The sequence below is a fragment of the Rhipicephalus microplus genome, unplaced genomic scaffold (assembly GCF_043290135.1).
Source record: "Rhipicephalus microplus isolate Deutch F79 unplaced genomic scaffold, USDA_Rmic scaffold_72, whole genome shotgun sequence".
Classification (NCBI taxonomy): Eukaryota; Metazoa; Arthropoda; class Arachnida; order Ixodida; family Ixodidae; genus Rhipicephalus; species Rhipicephalus microplus.
Window position 1 is genome coordinate 543,308 of NW_027464645.1, and position 21,162 is coordinate 564,469.

The 21,162-nt window shown below is 46.8% G+C and overlaps 1 protein-coding gene across 1 annotated transcript in view; it reads right to left on the bottom strand.

Annotated features, from left to right (window-relative positions):
- Positions 1 to 18,932, bottom strand: part of LOC119173912 (uncharacterized) — a 228,424-nt gene extending 209,492 nt beyond the window's left edge. The window contains exon 1 of the mRNA XM_075885122.1: positions 18,414 to 18,932. Coding sequence (XP_075741237.1) covers positions 18,414 to 18,645 — 232 coding nt within the window. The 5' untranslated portion in view covers positions 18,646 to 18,932. The remainder of the gene's footprint in view (positions 1 to 18,413) is intronic.
- Positions 18,933 to 21,162: the final 2,230 nt, after the last annotated feature.

A 21,162-nucleotide genomic window follows, 5' to 3' on the forward strand; every position in this document is an offset into this window, starting at 1 on the left:
TGCGGTGCACAAAGGCATGTTAGGTAAAGATGCTCTGGACTGAGCTACTGAAACTTAGTTTCAATATTTACAGCATTCATCACTTCATCTAAAGATAATTTCATACTGGCCAGTATTAAAATATTTCTTCTGCATTGATATATGAACTTGCCGAATAGGTCTCAACTGGTCAACATACATGATCCTGGTTCAATGGTAAACCCCATTTGCGAGTTTTTACTGGGGTTTCCAACATTCCAGAATTCAGCAGGTTGGTCCTGGCATTTGAGTGAACCTACCAATACCATTAATTGATTAATTAATGTGTGGGGTTTAACGTCCCAAAACCGCCGTATGATTATGAGAGACGCCGTAGTGGAAGGCTCCGGAAATTTTGACCACCTGGGGTTCTTTAACGTGCACCCAAATCTGAGCACACGGGCCTACAACCTTTCCGCCTCCATCGGAAATGCAGCCGCTGCAGCCGGGATTGAAACCCGCGACCTGCGGGTCAGCAGCCGAGTAGCTTAGCCACTAGACCACCGCGGCAGGGCAACCTACCAATACCAAACGACGTATGAGCTCACTGGGCAGCAGAAGCCACAAAGTTGACCATGAAGATTATTGAAACATTTCTTCAAAGTGACGATACTTTAAGGCCCTAGCTGCTAACGATACAAGGCTATAGTGGAGAGGCTAACCTCGTGTGACTAAAGAAAGGTGTTACGAAAGTCTGGAAAATATACGAAGACAAAAATTAAGGCGGCTTTGCACTAGCAGTGCGAAGCCTGAAGGAACTACGAAACTAGGTAGTCTTCCTCTTTATTTTATTTCTCTGTTTTTTCTATCTCTTTTCATCTGTATTTACTCCTGTATCTTTCACTGGATCCCTTGTTCATCTTCTACATTTCTTGTGTCTCTGTATTTCTTCTCTTTCTGAACTCATTCTCTCACCCATCAGAATTATCAGATCTCGCGATGGACAAGTCTATGCACGTGCTCTATGAGAGCGAAACAGAACATCAAGAGGACAAGGAGGGCCTGTGTCAGTTAACGATGTTTATTTGCAACTAACGAACTTTCTCCAAGCTTGAACTGCTCCCGTTGTTAGGACAATTACTGGTTCTAGTTAGTCATATTGGATAATGCAGACTAAGTTGACTTTATTGAGGTTTAGTTAGCCCTTGGAAAAATTCATTAAACCTTATTATAAGAGCCACTTGCATTCCAAAAGCACAGAAGTTTCCATAGCTATAACGTAACTGAACACGACAAACCATAAAAGCATCAAATGGAACCAACAAAATAGGGTTAGTGGAGCTTTCGAAGTTGATCAATTGGCGTAACGTAGCCGATGTCACAAGGTACAACATGGAAAGAAGTGAGCCGGCTGTAAAAAGTGGCAGAAACCTAAAAGCTGTGAAGGCGAACTTGTGCACAGGCAGAAATTAAATGTATGCATTACGGGACAAAAAAGGAAATGTCATAACCAATATGGGAAGGATAGTTGAAATGGCAGAGGAGTTCTACAGAGAGCTGTACAGAAGCTGAAAGAACCAGGATGATATCGTAAAAAGTGATGGTGGTAATCCAGCACATCACAGGACAGCTCACGCTGAGTAATGGTATGGGCCTTCACACCCTCCCTCAATATTTGGTTCCTACTCCCTTCCCTCCACGCGTATAATGCAGAATATTTCTCTTCAATGTAAAGCTGAAAACCTTTTAGATGTGAAGAAGCTATTTGACTAACGTGTGTAATGCCGTACCTACGTGTGTCCGTACGGACGTGCCCCAACGCGTCCCCCTCGCCGCAGGTGTTGGAGCGGTGCCAAGTAGGTCACGCCGCAACTGCGCGCTGACGTCACTCTCTCCCTCACTTGCAGCCGCCGGCTCCTCCGCGCGCTTGCAACAGACTTCTCTCTCACTTCACCCTCTCCACTACCCGCAACGCTCGACCGTACGTCGAGTGGAAACACTCTTACGGCTCATTTATCTGCTATGAAACTTACACAAAGCCAACCCGCCTCCCGTGCCCTTGCCTTTCAAACAAACGTTTACTCGAGTAAAGGCTACAGCAAGTTTCGCTTCAGACCGTTGTTCCAGCACCCGCGTCGACGCCCGTTTCAGCCGTGCCAACGCTATGCGCACCGCTGCTGCTTCGCATCCCATGCATGAGGGTTCCCTTCGGGGAGATGGCCCATATTTTTTTTTTTTTTACCGACAGTTTCCGGCGGTAAGACTGCGTAGAAGGCTGACGTTGACTTATGCGGATGAGAACGATGCTGGCATTATATGTAACGTGCAGTGGTATATGTCGCAACTAAAACGAACTGCTGGAGGAGCCATCCATATAGCTCTCGCAAATGGACATGTGCGCGCATGCTAGCGTATACTGGCGCATGATAAGCCAGCTGTACGGGAGAGCGGCGAGATTTGGCGACCATCACTCGAAACGAATAATTCACGGCACTTTTGACCACGACGTCTTTAGAATATTCAATTAGATAAAACTTGTATGTCCACAGTTCGAGACCTACATATCTGACACAGCGAACGTACATATACTGCCGACGCAGCTGGGAAGGTTAAATAAATTGCGTCTGTTTACCACGCGCGTTGAAGTGCAATAAACACTGCCCTCTATTCTCTTTAAGGCCTTCGACCGACTAGAAGGAACATATCAATGAACTGATTTTTTTTCAAGCTGTGTTATAAAATTACGCACGCAAGAAATGTGTAGACATGTCAGCGTTATCTTTTATATATGTCGAAGACAAGAGAAAAGCACAGTTTCTACACGAGGAATGAAATTTTCTTCGTAGCTGAGCCTCCTGGAGAACAACTACTTAAACGGAAGCTAAAGAAAGACCACAAATAATGTATACTCGGGACTAGGGTGCCTTGATGCCCGCGCGCTCCGCTGAGGGTGAGGACACCCGCGTCGTCTGCTACGACCGCCGCCATTGCGCCTCCCCACCACAACTCGACCGTATGCGAAGCCCGCTACGCAACGCGCGTGTGGTGCCCTGATACGCCCGAAAACATGTGCAAGCTAGCGAGCTTTTCTTCTTATTGAAGCTTGGACATCTTTTAGAGTTAATTTTGCCTGAATGGATGCAGGGAGCGCATATTTCATGTAAGCTGACGGCTTGCGCATGATTTATGCGCCAGAGGCAGACGCTGACTCTTTCATGTTGAAAACAAATCCCTACGCTGGTTACCACAGAGGGGATTCTAAATCTATATCGGTGGTGTCGTTTATATGCTTTCTTTGTTAGTGTTAATTATTATCTGAGGCTTTTACGTTCTAAAATGACGCCTGATTGCAGGACTGCAGCAATTTTGACAATCAGTTTTTTTTTTTTGCCTGCACTGACACAGTACATGGGTGTCCTCTGGTGTTTTACGTTATTCAAATTGAGACCGCCGTGGCCTAGATCGAAAGCGCGAGCCTCGCGTCAGCAACCGAGCACCGTGCCCACGGTACCACTGAGGCGGACGCCTTTCTTATTGCATTAACTATTTCTCCACGATCTTCTCATCGCACAACTTGACTTGTTTTTTTTTTTTTTGTTGTGACATAGCGTGTTCATTCTACACAGCGGTGCCCCGTCTTGTCTTCATGCATCTTCTTTGTATGGACCCTTCGCGAGTACAGTTTGCATAAGCACTTGCGTATGATCCCTGATAGCTCACAGTATTAATAAATAAATTATTTTCTTAAATAATAATGCGTGCTGAAAGAGTTTAAATACTGACGGTGAGTGTGTGTGCGTGTGTACACGCCTGCCGTTTCCCCTATTATCATCCAGTGTAGAAATAATTTATTTTTCCGCATTAATGCAGCGCTGCCAGAAGCAATTCAAATTATACGCTCCATGGCAGAATTCACTGAGTACTGTCACTAGTTGCTTCGCAGTGGCCGTAAATGATTAAAAAAACAACATCAATTGCGTAATGATTCGAGACAGGATGAAAAGAAAACTTGAAGTACAGGAACAATGAAAAAAAAATTGAACTGCACACATTCTTACAAGGGTCATCACACCAGCATAGAAGGCGTACCTAAACCGAGGAAAAGATCGTAGAAAGAAAGAACCTGCGTGGCTTTGTAATGGTTCGGGCGCTCGAACGGTCGGTAATCGAATTCCGGCCGCAGTGGCCCCACTTCGATGGAGATGAAATGCCAGAGTTCTTAAACTTAGGTGCAAGTTACATAAAAACACCTGTTCAAAATTTCCGAAGTCCTCCAATGTATACCGCGTCTCTCGTGATCATATGGTGATTCCGGAACGTACACACTCTCTTCAAACTTCACTGGGTACGACACCACCGCTGCGCAAAGCTTTATTCCCACAAATGAATATTACGAAAAAAAAACAAGGATATCATCTGCAAAGAAACGCGTGTAACGTATATTTAATGATAAAGTTCTCATCGCACATAGTGAAACCAAGAATGAAGGGCAGATACAGTACCAACCAAGAGCAGCAAGCAATGTTTACGAAGTGAAATACGCGATTCATGCACACGAGAATCAAGCATACAGCCCTCAGCGTGTCTGTTGCTTACACGAAATTGGTGCCGGTACAAATTATGCATGCGGAATACCGGCTGGAAACTTACGCTGTGAATGGATGATCTTTTTGTCGGATGCCACTTGTCATGTTTGATTTTCACTGTTGAAAAGGCCTTCATTTCGGGTCTCTTAGGAAACGATACAGCTTCCAGAGTTTCTGCAATGATTAGTGCCCTGCGGCACGCAATACACGCTACGGTGACGGTAGCGAGCGCCAGCACAATTATTCGGGCGCAGCGAACACGCAGAAGTGACTGAGTGGAGTCAAAATGGCGGCATGCCGCCGCTAAGGCCGAGGAGGCGGCACCTGCCCTTACAAAGGCTGACACCACTCTAAGCGGGGGGGGGGGGGGGCATCGAGGCACTCTACTCGGGACGTCCGTAGAAAGATACCCGATAGAGCACGTTCGGCTAATGCCCTGTTTGTCCCCGAAACTGCGCGTGCACGGACATTGGGTCGAAGCGTATTTCCACTTGTATATCCTTCGAGTTTCGTTATAGAGAGCGTCATTCTACATCAAAAAAAAATTTTACTTGTTTATGTTCATTTATAAACTTGAAAGCTATCACATGGTGGTTTTGCGCAAGCACATCCTGCTGGTGGGAACGAGTCGCATGTGCGCGCGTATGAATGGCATCGCATCATGCCCAGCTCGTCACCGTCACCTCGAAATATTTCCTCTGCTGGTCAATAAAAAACGAAATTTCGAAAGCATACATAACACCGCGGAAAAATCGCAGCGCGATAATATTGCACGTTTGAGCTGTATATGGAAGCAGCTGGAAATTTAAAAAAAAAAAAAGGCAAGGAGCACTTCGCCTACTGACGACACTTGCGGAGTGTTATATATGGGCTCTCTTTTACGTTGCTTGCGAAAGAAGGGCCATACCGTGAGCGCGGCCGGAGACAGCTTGCAGCTGCAGCACCGGCGTGAATTTCGCAACTGCACATGAATGATGCCGACGCCCGCACCGACGTGCCCATTGTCATGTTGAACAGGTGAGATCACATTTATTCGGCTTTGACCTCATTTCCTCCGTCTCTCCCTCCGCGGTATACTTGAGCGCCTGTTCGTCCAGCGACTAGACGCAGCTATCGTCCTGCGTTGCACGTACATGGTCGCGCGTTCGATTCCCACAGTGTTATGGGCCGGTGTGCTATTTCGGAACGCCGTAAAATGCCGTCATCTTGTCATATTTCGTAATGGCGGCATTTCCAGCCAATCATAGAGGTCGAAGCAGCCCTGTAGGCCAATCAGAATCGACTAGTATGACGTATTCGACAACATTGCGCAATTTTACAATGTCCAACGGCACCTTCGGTCTCGGCGACCACATTTCGATATTTGCATCAACTATTTTGCTTCAAGGGAAGGAAAATGTTAATGTAAGGTAACGTACGTACTTGATAAAACGAAACGTTAAATCAGTTTAGACTGGCAAATTAGCACTTCAGTAGTGTTCCTCCTATCTTGTGGAGGGCAGACGTCGAATATTTTTCTAAAAACATTCGACGTCTAGAATGTGAAACTTTCTTGAATGTAGATGAACAATGCTTCCAAGGTCGGGCGCCACTTGGAATTTTTCTGGCGCGCGCTGTATGCCGCGCACGTCGCCATATCTCGAAAGTTATGCTAGGAGGCAGTGCCGAAGATATGCGACGTGCGCGCAAGCAACGAAAACCGGGCGACCACGGCTTCCCTTTTGTCCTGAACTCTGGAACTGATGTTGAGATATTGAGCAAGGGATGAGGAATCGCTTAACGGGAAATAGCGCTGGAGCCAACCTTTCGGCAATAGGACTCGTCATCGACAGAACAGCCTGGTTACTTTTGTTTTGGGAGCAAAGCTTGAGCGCTGGCAATGTTCTGATAAGATTGCAACTATATAAACACTCCAGGCGCATTTTTCCCGTCGACGTGATGTTTCATGTAAATACAAATCAATAACATCGCCACCCGCGTCGTTCTATGCGAGTGAAAGCGTGCGATGGCCCGAGCCGGAGGGGAACCGCGAAAAGGCTGAGCGGTGTCTGCAGATCATGCGAGAAAAATGCCCATTTTAGCCTGTCAAAGTAGGCATCGTACAAACATGTATTACAACGCAAAACATACAAAAGTATCGTTCTAATACCTTTGTGCCTGTTGGTCGTTAAAATTTATATATATAGCCCGGGTGGCGTTTCACTCGCTTCTCGGTCGCGTTTATGCTTGAGTTACGCCAGGTCCACTGACGCAGGCGGAGGGTAGAGATTACCCCCCCCCCCCCCTGATATTGTCCAGTTCCGCACGTGAATATATACGCGCACACATACAAACGCACGCCGTAACATGCATAAATAGTAGCAGAACCCAGCGTCCCAGCCTCAAAAAAGTTTCTGGCTGCACCTGCGGCCAGGCCACTTGGAGTGAAATGTACTTACTTTGCTTTAATTCGCATAACATTCCAATTTGTAGGTATAGTTTCACTGCTTTGTCCTTACTGCGGAACTAACCTTTTATTTCGCGCATGTATACGTTGCGAACTTCCTAATGGCCTCGTACAATGACCGGTGTTTTAGAATGGACAAGACTTAAGGATTCACTTATTACGGATGAACTTCGATAGGCACAAAATCGCAGTCATGATTATATCGTCGCTGCTATCAAGATCCCGGTCATGCTTTCGCCTATACACCCCTCTTTCGCGTATGCACCGGCCGACCGAAGAATCGCACTTCAAAGAAACACAGCAGACAGGGAAACTCATGAGTCCCTCATTGAGAGGCGCTGTCGTCTGCGGAGGCCGGACGAGGCCCTAAAATGCCGGAGACACACTAAAGAGGCTGCGAAGGAGGTTGCGAAAGGAGAGAAATGGACGAGGAGGAGAGAACACGCGTGCGGTCCAGTCCTTGAGAAAGCGTTTACATAGCGGGTTCTCACTCTCTCTCTCATACGTCTAGCCTTTGATGCGCTGAGTGTGTATTCCGCACCTTTCGCAGTTCGAAGAAGAGCGCCGGGCAACTCCTCGCAGCAGTCGGCAGCTGTGCTAACACGAACGGCGCGCTCCCCGTCCCTCGTTGCTGACAGTGGGCAAATGAGATGACTCTCGACGGTGGCGCGCGCGCGCTTCTTTTAGCGTTCAACACGACACGAGATCGTGACACGAAGGCGTCGAACATGTTTTCTTTCTTTCTTTCTCTTACGTGTTTGCTGCACTGCTTCGAGAAGTGCAGCAAACGTCTAAGAGAAAGAAAGAAAGAAAATAAGAAAGAAAGAAAGAAAAAAAGAAAGAAAGAAAGAAAGAGAAACAACGTCTCGAACACTTTGTGGTAACAAGAGTGGCGATGTGGGCTTGTTAGTGTGAAACTTTGTGGTGGTACGCTGATTCCGTAATTACGGAAACGCACATCGGTATCAAAATTTCTCGTAGCTTGAAATTTTCCCATGTATGTACAGTCCTCCATACCGGTTTTGCATCTTACATCTTGTCCCGCAGAGGGCTTTATTTCACTTCCACGAAATTCAACGGAGTGTATTACCTTGCTACACCTTTGTTTGTTCACTACAAGTACAATTAACGCATGTTCGTGTTTCCCAAGCATGTTTATTGACCGGCGTCAAGCGTCGGCGTCAACACGAATGATGCAAGATAGCGTGGTGTGATGACGTCACGGATCGCAAAATATTGTGACGTCATCATAACGCCACGCGAACATGCCATCGTATTTTGATCGTCAATCATTCATTGACGATCAGCCTAACTACACACGCTGCAGGGCAAAGGCCTCTCCCATGTTCCGCCAATCAGCCCTGCACTGTGCCATCTACAGCCGCGTTATACCTCCAAACTGCTTGATCTCATCCGCCCACTTAATTTTCTGTCTCCCTCTCACGTGTTTGCTTTCTCTTGGAATCCAGTTTCGTACGTATAGTTTCACGCAATTACTGTATCAAACTATATAGAGTTAAATAAACTATATTGAGTTTCATACAATTATTGTACGAAACTCTATGGTTTCGCCTAACCATATGCAGCTTGGCTGCGAAAACCTGGAACATCACGTGATCTGCGTTGCGTCTGCTATTTCTACAACTGTCACTCAGTCGGGTCAGCGACTGGATAGAAAAAAAGAAACAAACATGTAATAAGTGAAGGGGAAAATGCGTACGGCACATGTAAACGGTCGGAGCGTGGCATAACGGTCATACTACGACCTGTCACTGAATCGCGCTCCATTCAGAACCAGCGGTACGTGTGCGCAAGATCGCTTCTGTGTCGACCAGCGTCCTTGAACCCGTTTCGTTTTGAAATGATGTCAATACGAAGGGAGGACGCCCGTGCCCATATTTGTTGCTGTATTCGTTGTTTCTTCTTTAGCCGCTAAACTGGATTTCTCTCTTTATTAAAGCGGAATAAGGACGAAATTAAGCGCTTCCTTAACGCTCAGCCATCTTGATCTGGTGGCTGCGTGCATGTATACACATGTCAACACTGTCAATCAAAAAGCAAATATTACGCATATCTGAGGCACAACAAGACTGCGTAATTATTAGGTGGTGTCTTCCATTACTAGAAAGTGCATGGATACGTAATTCTGAAGACGCCGCGCTGACAATGCGACGCTGTGCACAAACTGAGAGTGGGTGTTTCCTACGCTTCGCTAAGACTAAGGTCCCTAGAAGAAACAAGTTTCATCTAGGGACCTTAGCTAGGACAATACGTTGCTGCCACCTACCAGTAGCTCCGGGTTCTGCACAGACTCCCACAGACGGCGCCCATATATCAAGCAGTGTATACCATATATCAAATACTTGAAAAAGAGCAGGGGGCCAAACCAAAAAGAACTATCGGTTAAGAAGAAGGTGAAGGAAACGGAGATCGACATGTGGAGAATTGGCATGATTATAAGAAGTCCGCACTAGAGATATATCGAACCTTTAAGCAGGAAATTGCCAAGGAAAGGATCTATGGTAATCATCGGGGTAGCTCTCTACTCTATGAGGCCAGGACGGGAGGATTGCGAACCAAGACTTATTGGGCCAAATACGAAGGCATGGACACGGTATGCGGTGCGTGTGGAGAGGAGGATGAAACTGCCGAACACTTGATAATGTTCTGTAAAGGTCTTCACCCTATAGTTCAGGATGATGGCGCAGAGTTTCTCAAAGCAATGGGGTTTAGGGACAGGGAGGGAAAAATAGATTACAAGCGGGTAGAAATAACTAGAAGGAGGTTATCTGATTTGTGGCTAAAATCAAGGCACGAGTGAAAATTAAATCATTCACTGCAAAGTACCAGTCCTCAACTTCACCATTTGAAGGGAAAAAATAAAGATAAATATAGTTTTTGGTCCAATAAGTATTACGTCTCCCGATCTAAAGGGTACAGCCGTATATCAATACATCCATGCATCCATACATCCTAGTTTCGGATTCGTTTCTTCGGACAAAGAAATGTGTAGAGAGAGGAAGAAATGGAGATTAATGGAGACATAAAGGACAGAAAAAATAGAGAGAAAGAGAAACAAAGAAGGCTGCCCAGTTACTTCCTTCTGGCTTGCCACCATTAGTGCGAAGGCGCCTTATTATTATTATTATTATTATTATTATTATTATTATTATTATTATTATTATTATTATTATTATTATTATTATTATTATTATTATTATTCTAAAGTACTTGTTGCAAACTCCGTAATGCTCTCCTTGATTATCTCCCTTAAGCCTCTTTTAACGCCATCTTGCGCAGAGCTCCTGGAAATGGACAACGAAGGTTGAGAAATGACCTGACCAGCAAGCCCATGAGCCCCCTTTCTCAGCATAGGAATCTAGTCCGTAGGGCGCCGATCGCCCTCCGATTCTGTTTCATATATAGTCGTACTGGATGGCGTTCGCCTGCGACTGTCTGGCGCATGCTAAAGGTATACCGTGTTTGTTTAATACGAAAGTACGTGCATAGGAGTCGCCCGAACGGCTAGTTACTTCTCTGTATGCGCCACTAACGAAACCGACAACTCAGCCAGTCAAAGCATACATTGACATCATTCGTGGTAATGATCCACACTTCAATTGAAAGGAATTGAAGTGTACAACAAACCTCCTTCAGTGGGATCCGAACCTATAAGCTTCGAATGACGCGTCCGATGCTCTAAGAAAATTGAGCTAGAACAAAGGGTCCTAAGCCGTCCACATTTATTGCAGGTTATTTCGAAGGTTCCGATTCAACCGACGGAAAAGGTGATTTTTCGTACGCTTTGATTTCTTTCAATTTATATGGAAAACGTTGCAGTACAGTTGAGAAACCACAAATTATGTCTGCTAAGGTTTCATTGGCTAAACTGTTCCTCGGTTTCAGTAGTCGTATTAGTTTATTTATCTGCAAACTTTAATTGTTCGAGTGTTCCACGTATACAATCTTCAAATTCTGAAGTTTGCGCGGTGAACAGGTGTAATAACTGCATGTACAGGGCTACCAGGAGGTGTTTGGGACATCGGCAGGGGGTCACCCAGCACCTCCCCCCAGTTTTCACGTGCTACAAAATGTCTTCAACTAGAAAGAACTGAGCCGGCGGAGGGACGCACACAAGACTAGCAAGATGGCTGTCCATACAAAAACAAGCGAGTGCTTTCACTGTTCCAGAACATCTTCCATTCCAACAGGTGTCTGACTAGCGCTCAGATTTTATATTTTATAGTACCTGGTGAGCAAGTGCCAATATCATCATCAGCCTGACTACGTCCACTGCAGGACAAAGGCCTCTCCCATGTTCCGCCAGTTAACCCGGTCCTGTGCTTGCTGCTTCCAATTTATACCCGCAAACTTCTTAATCTCATCTGCCCACCTAACCTTCTGTCTCCCCCTAACCCGCTTCCCTTCTCTGGGAATCCAGTCAGCTACCCTTAATGACCAGCGGTTATCCTGTCTACGCGCTACATGCCCTGCCCATGTCCATTTCTTCTTCTTGATTTCAGCTATGATATCCTTAACCCCCGTTTGTTCCCTAATCCACTCTGCTCTCTTCTTGTCTCTTAAGGTTACACCTACCATTTTTCTTTCCATTGCTCGCTGCGTCGTCCTCAATTTAAGCTGAACCCTCTTTGTAAGTCTCCAGGTTTCTGCTCCGTAGCTAAGTACCGGCAAGATACAGCTGTTATATACCTTCCTCTTGAGGGATAGTGGCAATCTACCTGTCATAACTTGAGAGTGCTTGCCGAATGTGCTCCACCCCATTCTTATTCTTCTAGTTACTTCAATCTCGTGGTTCGGCTCTGCGGTTATTACCTGCCCTAAGTAGACATAGTCTTTTACAACTTCAAGTGCACCATTACCTATCTCGAAGCGCTGCTCTTTGCCGAGGTTGTTGTACATTACTTTCGTTTTCTGCAGATTAATTATAAGACCCACTTTTCTGCTCTCCTTGTCTAACTCCGTAATCATGAGTTGCAATTCGTCCCCCGAGTTACTCAGCAATGCAATGTCATCGGCGAAGCGCAGGTTACTAAGGTATTCTCCATTGACTCTTATCCCCAACTGTTCCCATTCTAGGCTTCTGAAAACCTCCTGTAAGCACGCGGTAAATAGCATTGGGGAAATTGTGTCCCCCTGCCTTACACCCTTCTTGATTGGTATTCTGTTGCTTTCTCTATGAAGCACTATGGTAGCAGTTGATCCCCTGTAGATTTCTTTCAGAATGTTTATATATACTTCATCTACGCCCTGATTCCGCAGTGTTTGCATGACGGCTGATATTTCTACTGAATCAAACGCCTTCTCGTAATCTATGAAGGCTATGTATAGTGGTTGGTTATACTCTGAGCATTTCTCTATTACCTGATTGATAGTATGAATGTGGTCAATTGTTGAGTAGCCTGTTCGAAATCCTGCTTGTTCCTTTGGTTGATTGAATTCTAATGTTTTCTTTACTCTGTTAGCAATTACCTTTGTAAATAGCTTGTATACTACAGAGAGCAAGCTGATTGGCCTGTAATTCTTCAAGTCCTTGTCATCTCCTTTCTTATGTATTAAGATGATGTTAGCGTTCTTCCAAGACTCTGGTACTCTTCCCGTCAGGAGACACCTCGTAAACAGGGTGGCTAGTTTTTCTAACACAATCTGTCCTCCATCTTTCAGCAGATCTGATGTTACCTGATCCTCACCAGCAGCTTTGCCCCTTTGCATGCTCTCCAAAGCTTTTCTGACTTCTTCTATCATTACTGGTGGGGTGTAATCTGGGTTACTGCTAGTTCTTATAGTATTAAGGTCGTGGTTGTCTCGGCTACTGTACAGATCCCTGTAAAACTCCTCCGCTATCTTAACTATCCTATCCATATTGGTAGTTATTTTGCCTTCTTTGTCCCTTAGTGCATACATCCGACTTTTGCCTATCCCAAGTTTCCTCTTCAATGCTTTGACACTTCCTCCGTTTTTCAGAGCGTGTTCAATTCTCTCCATGTTATACCTTCTTACATCGCATACTTTACGTCTATTAATCAACTTCGAAAGCTCTGCCAGTTCTATTTTGTCTGTTGTACTTGACACTTTCATGATTTGTCGCTTCTTAATTAGGTTCTTCGTTTCCTGGGAAAGCTTGCCAGTGTCCTGTCTAACTACCCTGCCTCCAACTTCCACTGCACACTCCATAATGATACTCGTCAGATTATCATTCATTGTGTCTACGCTAAGGTTGGTTTCCTCACTAAGAGCCGAGTACCTGTTCTGCAGTGACACTCTGAATTCCTGTACTTTCCCTCTCAGTGCTAGCTGATTGATTGGCTTCTTGCGTATCAGTTTCTGTCGTTCCTTCTTCAAGTCTAGGCGAATTCGAGACCGTACCATTCTATGGTCACTGCATCGTACCTTGTCAATCACTTCCACATCCTGCACGATTCCAGGGTGTGCACTCATTATAAAGTCTATTTCGTTCTTGTTTTCGCCATTAGGGCTCCTCCATGTCCACTTGCGGTTTTCTCGTTTTCGGTAGAAGGTATTCAAAATTCGTAAATTATTGCGTTCTGCGAATTCTACTAGTAGCTCTCCTCTGGCGTTTCTAGTACCGATGCCATAATCTCCTACTGCCTGGTCTCCAGCCTGCTTCTTCCCTACCTTTGCATTAAAGTCGCCCATCACTATAGTATACTGTGTTTTTACCTTACTCATTGCCGATTCCACGTCTTCATAGAAGCTTTCAACTGAAGCGTCATCATGGCTGGATGTAGGCGCGTAAGCCTGTACTACCTTCATCTTGTATCTTTTATTCAGTTTAATTACGATACCTACCACCCTTTCATTAATGCTATAGTATTCCTCTATGTTGCCAGCAATGTTTCTGTGAATTAGGAACCCCACTCCCAGTACTCTTCTGTCTGCCAAGCCCCTGTAGCAAAGTACGTGCCCATTCTGTGGCACCGTATAGGCCTCATCTGTCCTCCTAACCTCACTGAGCCCTATTATATCCCATTTAACACCCTCTAGCTCCTCGAATAGTACAGCTAGACTTCCCTCACTAGATAAGGTTCTAGCGTTAAACGTTGCCAAGTTCAGGTTCCAATGGCGGCCTGTCCGGATCCAGAGATTCTTAGCTCCCTCTGCTGCGTTGCAGATCTGACCGCCGCCGTGGTCAGTTGCTTCGCAGCTGCTGGGGACTGAGGGCCGTGAGTTATTTGACGTAAGCATGTGGGAGGTAGTGGCCAGATACTGCACCAGGGTGGCCAATCCTTCTCTGGTGAGGGAGTGCGTTCTCGGCGGTGTTTGCCGGTGAGGCCGCACCCCAGGCCTTTTAATGCAGTTCCATCAACACGCGGATTTTTTTTTTTAATCCGGTTGGGAACTGCGCGGTACCGGGATTTGAACCACGGACCTCTTGCATGCGAGGCGGATGCTCTAACCACTACGCCATCGCCGCTCCCAGTGCCAATATGTTTACGGGGAAATGTGCACGTTTGCATTAAAAAAAAAACTGTCTAGTTGTCATACAGCCATCTCTGATGTGTTTACGTACCAGAAAAACAAAGTAAAACAGCAAGAAAAAAAATTTTTTTTCAAATCCACGCATTTCAGCAAACAGGGGTACAGGTACCTATTTATTTACTGCGGCGCGCTGCCACCACAGACAGTCATAGCTGCTCCAACTCGAAGCATGTGGCGTACGTATACGTGAACTTCCGACGTGCACATGCATTATAGCGCATTTGCAGCACGGCATATATTGTGAACTGTCGCAATCTCGCACATGCGCCGTCCGGGATCGCACGTTTGCATCGCATTTACGAGCCGCTCGGATGATCGCACTTGCGATTGTAAATGGCTCCAATATAGTAAAGGTTGTCGCACGACATTGTCGCCGGCCCCCTCCTTTTGTTGGCATTTATCTCCGCGTAAACGTGTTTGTTGTGGAAAGCCAGGTGTCCATGAAATGTAAACATTAAAAAGAAAAACCGCTCTAGAATAGCAAGCGTACTGTTTTTTTTTCTTATTTAGTGTTAAATTTCTGGGGTATTACGTTCCAAAACCACGACATGATTATAAGAGACGTCATAGCTCCAGAGACTACAGAAATTTCAACCGCCTGGGATTCCTTAATCTAGAATTTCGCCTCCATCAAAATGCTGCCTCCGCGGCAGGGATTCGATCCCATGACCTTCGAGTCAGCTGCCGGGCACCATGACCACTGGGTCGCCGCAACAAGTTTTTTTAATCATTTACAAACAAAGAATGAATTGTCCAATGCACATGGAGTTTGTCTAGCAGAATAAAAGCTCAATTACGAGGCTGTGCCGGCATTCGATACTTCGAGTGCGAATCCAAAATAAACGCACTGTGCGGCCCTTCGTATTAACTTTGAGCACCTGGAGTTCTTCAACGTGTACCTAAATTGAGGCACAAAGACGTTTATTATTCCGTTTTACACTGATCGAAATGCAGCAGGTGTGGCCGGGAATCCAGCCGCACATTTCCCCGCGTTGCGCACGTTTGCCTTATAGAAACGGAACTTTGCACATTGGTGAAGGTGTAGAATGTATGATTCCGTGCGAGCAATTAATTACTCGCTCCATTAGCAACCGACGCCTTTACACCTATCTACGTCTCTCTGTGACCGATGCCAGAATCGTCACAGCGGCTGAGAGGTTATGACGCCCTGTCGCTGAACACCTGTATCGTGGGCTCAACCGCGACGCCAGCATTCTAGAGGAGTCATTCTCAACAAACACACAAAAGCTATTATTCAAAGTGCTTGTTTGTTCGTTAGACACAACCGAATGAGAACAACAGACAACTGTAAATCAATGAAAGCATGGGGGAGACTATTTGCCGTCTTTAACGGTAATGTACGAAATCCATTAAAGTGAACAAAAAAAAAAAAAAACTGTGGATGGTGACCGATGATTATCGGTTCACATGCCATCCACCGAAAAGTTGTATATTTGTCATAATTACTGCGCTGCTCTTAAACACAGACCCGCCACGGTGGTTGTGGTGCTCAGCTGCTGAGTCGGCGCGCAGGTAGCGGGATCGAATCCCAACCGCCGCGGCCGATAGATTCGATAGATCGAAAATGCTTGAGGCTCGTGCACTTAGGTTAGGCCCGTGCACAACGAACCCCGGGTGGTCGCAATTTCAATAGCCCTCCACTATACGGCGTTTCTCGTAATCGTATCGTAGTTGTGGGACGTTAGACCCCAACAAGTATTATTATGTTATTAGAGTTAAAAGCAACAAAAAAAATGTCCTCTATGCTTTCCTTTGCTTAAGTGCCTTACGTATTCATTTGGTTGCGCCTTCATTAAACAGCCTTAGGACATACGCGTAGCCTCTAAGAGGTGGTGGTTCAGACCCCCGATATTCTTTGCGGTTTTTATATTGACATACAAGCACACGCTCGAGCTGGAATGCATAGGCCTTGGACGATTCTCCCACTGAAAATAAAATCCTCACTTGAACCACTGTCCCAGGCAACAAAAGATGAATGAGGAGTGCATAGTGAGAGACCATCTTGCATGATGTATTCTCGTAAGCGCCCTGAAAACTTCGAGGTGTTTTAACCCAATTTAGTAAAATCAATCAATTTATCAAACGGTCATCGAGGAATCAATACTTTCTGTCGTGCCACCGTCCATAGATCTTTCCCTTTCACCTTCTCGAACATACGGCTAAGGACAAGCCTTTCCTAAACGAGTCTCTATGGTACGATGGAACATACCTTCACAGACTTGGCTGAGACATAAGCCGTAACGTCTCAGTGTACCACACTGCGCGGGCGTACCCTTCCAATACTGCAATACCCTCTCTCCCCAGCCAAACCCGGGATGCCTGGGTCCGGCGAGCCCAGGCAGCAGCCGACGCCAATAAGTTCCCGTACTCCAAAGGTGGTGTGCCTGCATACATCCCTTGTTGTTACAATAAATGTTTTTACCAAGGCCCCCATTTAGCCTGAGAACGCGAACCAACACTCGCGACGAGCTCGCGCGCCCTGGCACATCGGCGACACCGCAGTACAGAAATGAGCGACGTCCTTCGACCCTGTTTCAATCTACCTTTCCCCGACTCCGGTACGGACGTCACGCGCCCTCACAGTCACAAGTGTGCTATCCGGATCCTCTCTGCACGCATTGCGACCACAAACGCCGACTGAAAAGCCTTATTTATCACGCGAAAAGAAACAGCCTATACGAAAGTAACACCAACAAACATATCGTACGACAGCTGTGGCACAGCGCCGCAACGATTTCCCCGGACATGGTCTGCGGCAAAAAGGCAAGCATACACAGCAGCGCCTGAGAAAAAAAAAATTGTCCTGCTAACAGCACAAGCAGACAAGCGCAGCTTTGCAACGCAAGAACTTATACACTATGCGAAAGAAGTCTTGACAGGAGTGCGACAGAGCTCTTCGATACGTGTATGCGCGAAAAGGTAGTAGGAAGAGGGAGGTTGGGGGGGCAAGGCACGGAAAAGATTGCTGCGCTCCACATTTCCGGCGGAAATCGGCCGCCTCGAAGTCTAGCAGACACGAGGTTCACAACAACGTGGACGGAAGTACGCAGTGTAGACACCAGATTGCGGCGTGTACACGGACCGCATGCAAGGTCGTTCGTGTTGTTTCTCCAGCCGGTTCGATACACGCGGAGAACGCACTTGTCACCATCTGGCATACGCCGCAGACAGTATGAAGGCGCAGGTGACCAGACCAGAAGAGGCAATCAACCTGCGCGGTTGTCATATTGCCACATTCCCTCCTCTAGTTTTGTTATCGCCCCGTTTCACTGTCAGTAATTCTCAGCGTAAAACCCGCATGTAGTGTTTTAGAAGCTTCGGGACAACTGGAGATCATTTTGTTAAGATTACGCCCACTTCGCGAACATTACAGCTCATTCTGGAACCTACGTGGCCGCTAGCGATAACGTTAGAATATTCGATGGCACGTGTATAAATGCCGAAGCGCTTCACCGCTTGTCAGATGATCGACGGCCGACGGCTTGTTCACCGCTATCGATACCAGTGTGTATCGCTCTAATCTGACTTTTCGTTAACTGGTCACAAGTCCGACCAAAATAAACGGTTTCATCTTCGACCTATAGTCTCTGCCTTCGTCGACCTCACGACTCCGGGACAATATGATTGCCTTGTAGCATAGGGCGGAAACAAATTAAGACAAATACGAAGTAACAAACGGGCATATCGCTGGCGTACGTTTGTACCTTCATCTTTGTTTTGTTTTTATGTTACGCTACAAGCCAGCTTACGATAAACCAACAAGCACATATCGGCAACATTGTCATACGACACTTCAGTCAAATCGCCAACTGTCACAGGCACGATCGCTTACGTAAGACACCACGTGGGACGATGCTAGCGTCATACTGGACACAAGTACGTACCTTTGGCCGCGAGCTGCTGCTTCGAGTAACACCTGACTTCGGCCCTAATGCTGGCCGCACTGAGTACGGAACAGTCGGTGGCACAAGCGTCACTGTCGGCGCTGAAGCGGCGCGTGGGCTTCTGCTTGTGGAGACCCACGTTTATCTCGTCCAGCAGTTCGTCCACAATGGACTGCGCTCGCGACAGCGGCGGCGGCTTGTGCGCCGGAGGCGACGATTCGCCGTCGCACATCCTGGCGTTGTTGCCTGCCTGGCACCAACAGCCGGCGAGGAACGCTGGCCCGGTCGACGCATTGAGCCGCGCGTAAGACGCGGCTCGCCGGACTTCAAGACGTGGTCGTCCTAACAGCGGCACGTACCACACAGACACTGCGCGGTTTCCTGCGCTCACCGCACGGGCACAAGCGAGAGGGCCTGCCGCCACAACAGCAGCAGGTGTTTCGATAGCGGGAGTTCGCGCGCGCTGCTCCGGAAGGAACAAGGGGGCCCTCAACGGCAGGCAGCGCCGCAGCCGCTCGCGCTTGTTTCAACCGCGCGCGCTCATCTGTCCTGGCTGCCCTCTCTTGCGCAGGCTGGCTGTCCAGACCGCTTGTTAGGTAGGGCTGTCGGTCCGAACAGCGTGGCTCCGCGAATAGGGCGGCGCGCATGTGTATTATACCCGCCACGTGTGGCGAGGCTCGGGCTGCGAGTGCGTGCGTGTGCATATACACTTTCAATTACTCCACGAGCGCAAACCGGCGCGTGCGAATACATCTCCTGCGTAGAAGCGTGCTGCGGTTTGCAAATTACACGTAGTTCAAGGGCTACCGCCGCCTGAGTGCGCTTGGAGGTGAAAGAAAGGTGCCGGCGTGGCCGCGCTCATTCGTAGAGGCGTCTCGCTGTCTACCTGTCGCGCTCTCCATCCTTACTATGTCTCAGCGGCTAGACAGGGGGCTTCACTCGTTCCCACAAACATTTAGTTTGGATATGCATGCCATGTAGCACCTTCAATAAATATGAATTCATTTGGGCCTGATTTGTATACGTATTTCTGAAGTGAAAGTAACAGCGCAAACGCGTCCCACATATCACATTTAACTATAGATATAAATGTACGTATGTAGTGCATTTTCTATAGATAAAAAAGACACGGCATACACGAGCACAGATTATCAGCTGCTTTATTCCTTCGGTTGTCGATGCATATATGCATCGAAAGCCGAAAGAACACTATTACACAATAAAACAGTTTACACCTGTCTATAACATCCCATACACTACAGGAATAGGGCGTTTTTCATGTATAAGAACTCCCATACTATAGGGTGTTTCTAATGGCCCAAATACCTTTACTACAGGAAAAAACAAAAGTGAAATATACGATATACTAGTCAAACATGATACATTTGCACATCAGCATAGGGCGCCAAACGACACACTCGCAATGGAGTGTATCACCATGGATGGAGCACCCGCTTTGTTTTTTGTTTGTTTCTCTTGTGCGCTCTCGCGCCCTTACACTCTGTACATCTGGTATATACAGACATAGTACCTTAAGCTTCCATTCAGCGCCGTTGAGGATATTGTTATCCCATATAAAAAAAAATTGAGAGGCGTAAAGTTATGGTACGCTTGTCGATAGCCCAAAAAGATGCATATCTTCTGAACTCACATAAGATACAATGACATTTTAACCAGCGAGTCCCAGTTATGATCTGGTAGACTGTGGTATGGGCCGTAGGTGTTTCGATAACCCTATACACCCTTACTTTCTAAAAGTTGTTAATAGTTAGAAAATCCTCCTTAAAGCTCCCCGCCGCAGTGGTCTAGTGCCTAAGGTACTCGGCTGCTGACCCGCAGGTCGCGGGATCGAATCCTGGCTGCGGCGGCTGCATTTCCGATGGAGGCGGAAATGTGGGCCCGTGTGCTCAGATTTGGGTGCACGTTAAAGAACCCCAGGTGGTCAAACATTCCGGAGCCCTCCACTAAGGCGTCTCTCATAATCATATGGTGGATTTGAGACGTTAAACCCCACATATCAATCAATAAATTTCTTTGCGTACTGCAAGTACTTTTGGCGTCTATCTGCGCATCTATCTATAGAGCCGCTTACGTATGTGTGCTTTCGTGATCACCCCCATGACTTCGCGTGAACCAAAATTAGTATGGGAGGGCAAGATGGTTTAACGAACATGACGCGCTGGTCAAAACGTCAATAATGTCAATCCCGTCGCGTACGTCGTCAAACACATGGCCACCCGCAGGTATGTACCACAGATTGTCACTTGATATCTATGCAAGAACGACGAGAACCCACGTGGGTGTTAAGAAAAACCTGACGTCGGAAACGTCGACGCGGCAAATACAAACAATAAATGTCAGGGTCCCAGCAGGAATCGAGCCCAAGCATTCTGCATGACATTCAAGCATTTTGCCCCAGAGCCACGCCAGGTCTCGGAACTACTTTTCAAATACACTCTAATGTTGGTTAAACGTCGACTGTGGTTGCAGTGCTGGCTATCAAGTTTTATAAACATTAAATATGTGGTCCTATCATTCAGCCGTCACGTCGGGCGAGCATCAATGGTAGTTAGGTGCCATGCGCGTTGATTTATATAGCAGTGTTCAGGGCCACCATCCTCGCTAGTACGGACGCTTCACATCAGCCTATCGCTTTTGGTGTTGCTAATACTCATGTCGCTGTTGGCATCATTGCGCAAGTTACAACACTGGTTATACAAATATCTGCAACCCTTCAACATATGCCTGT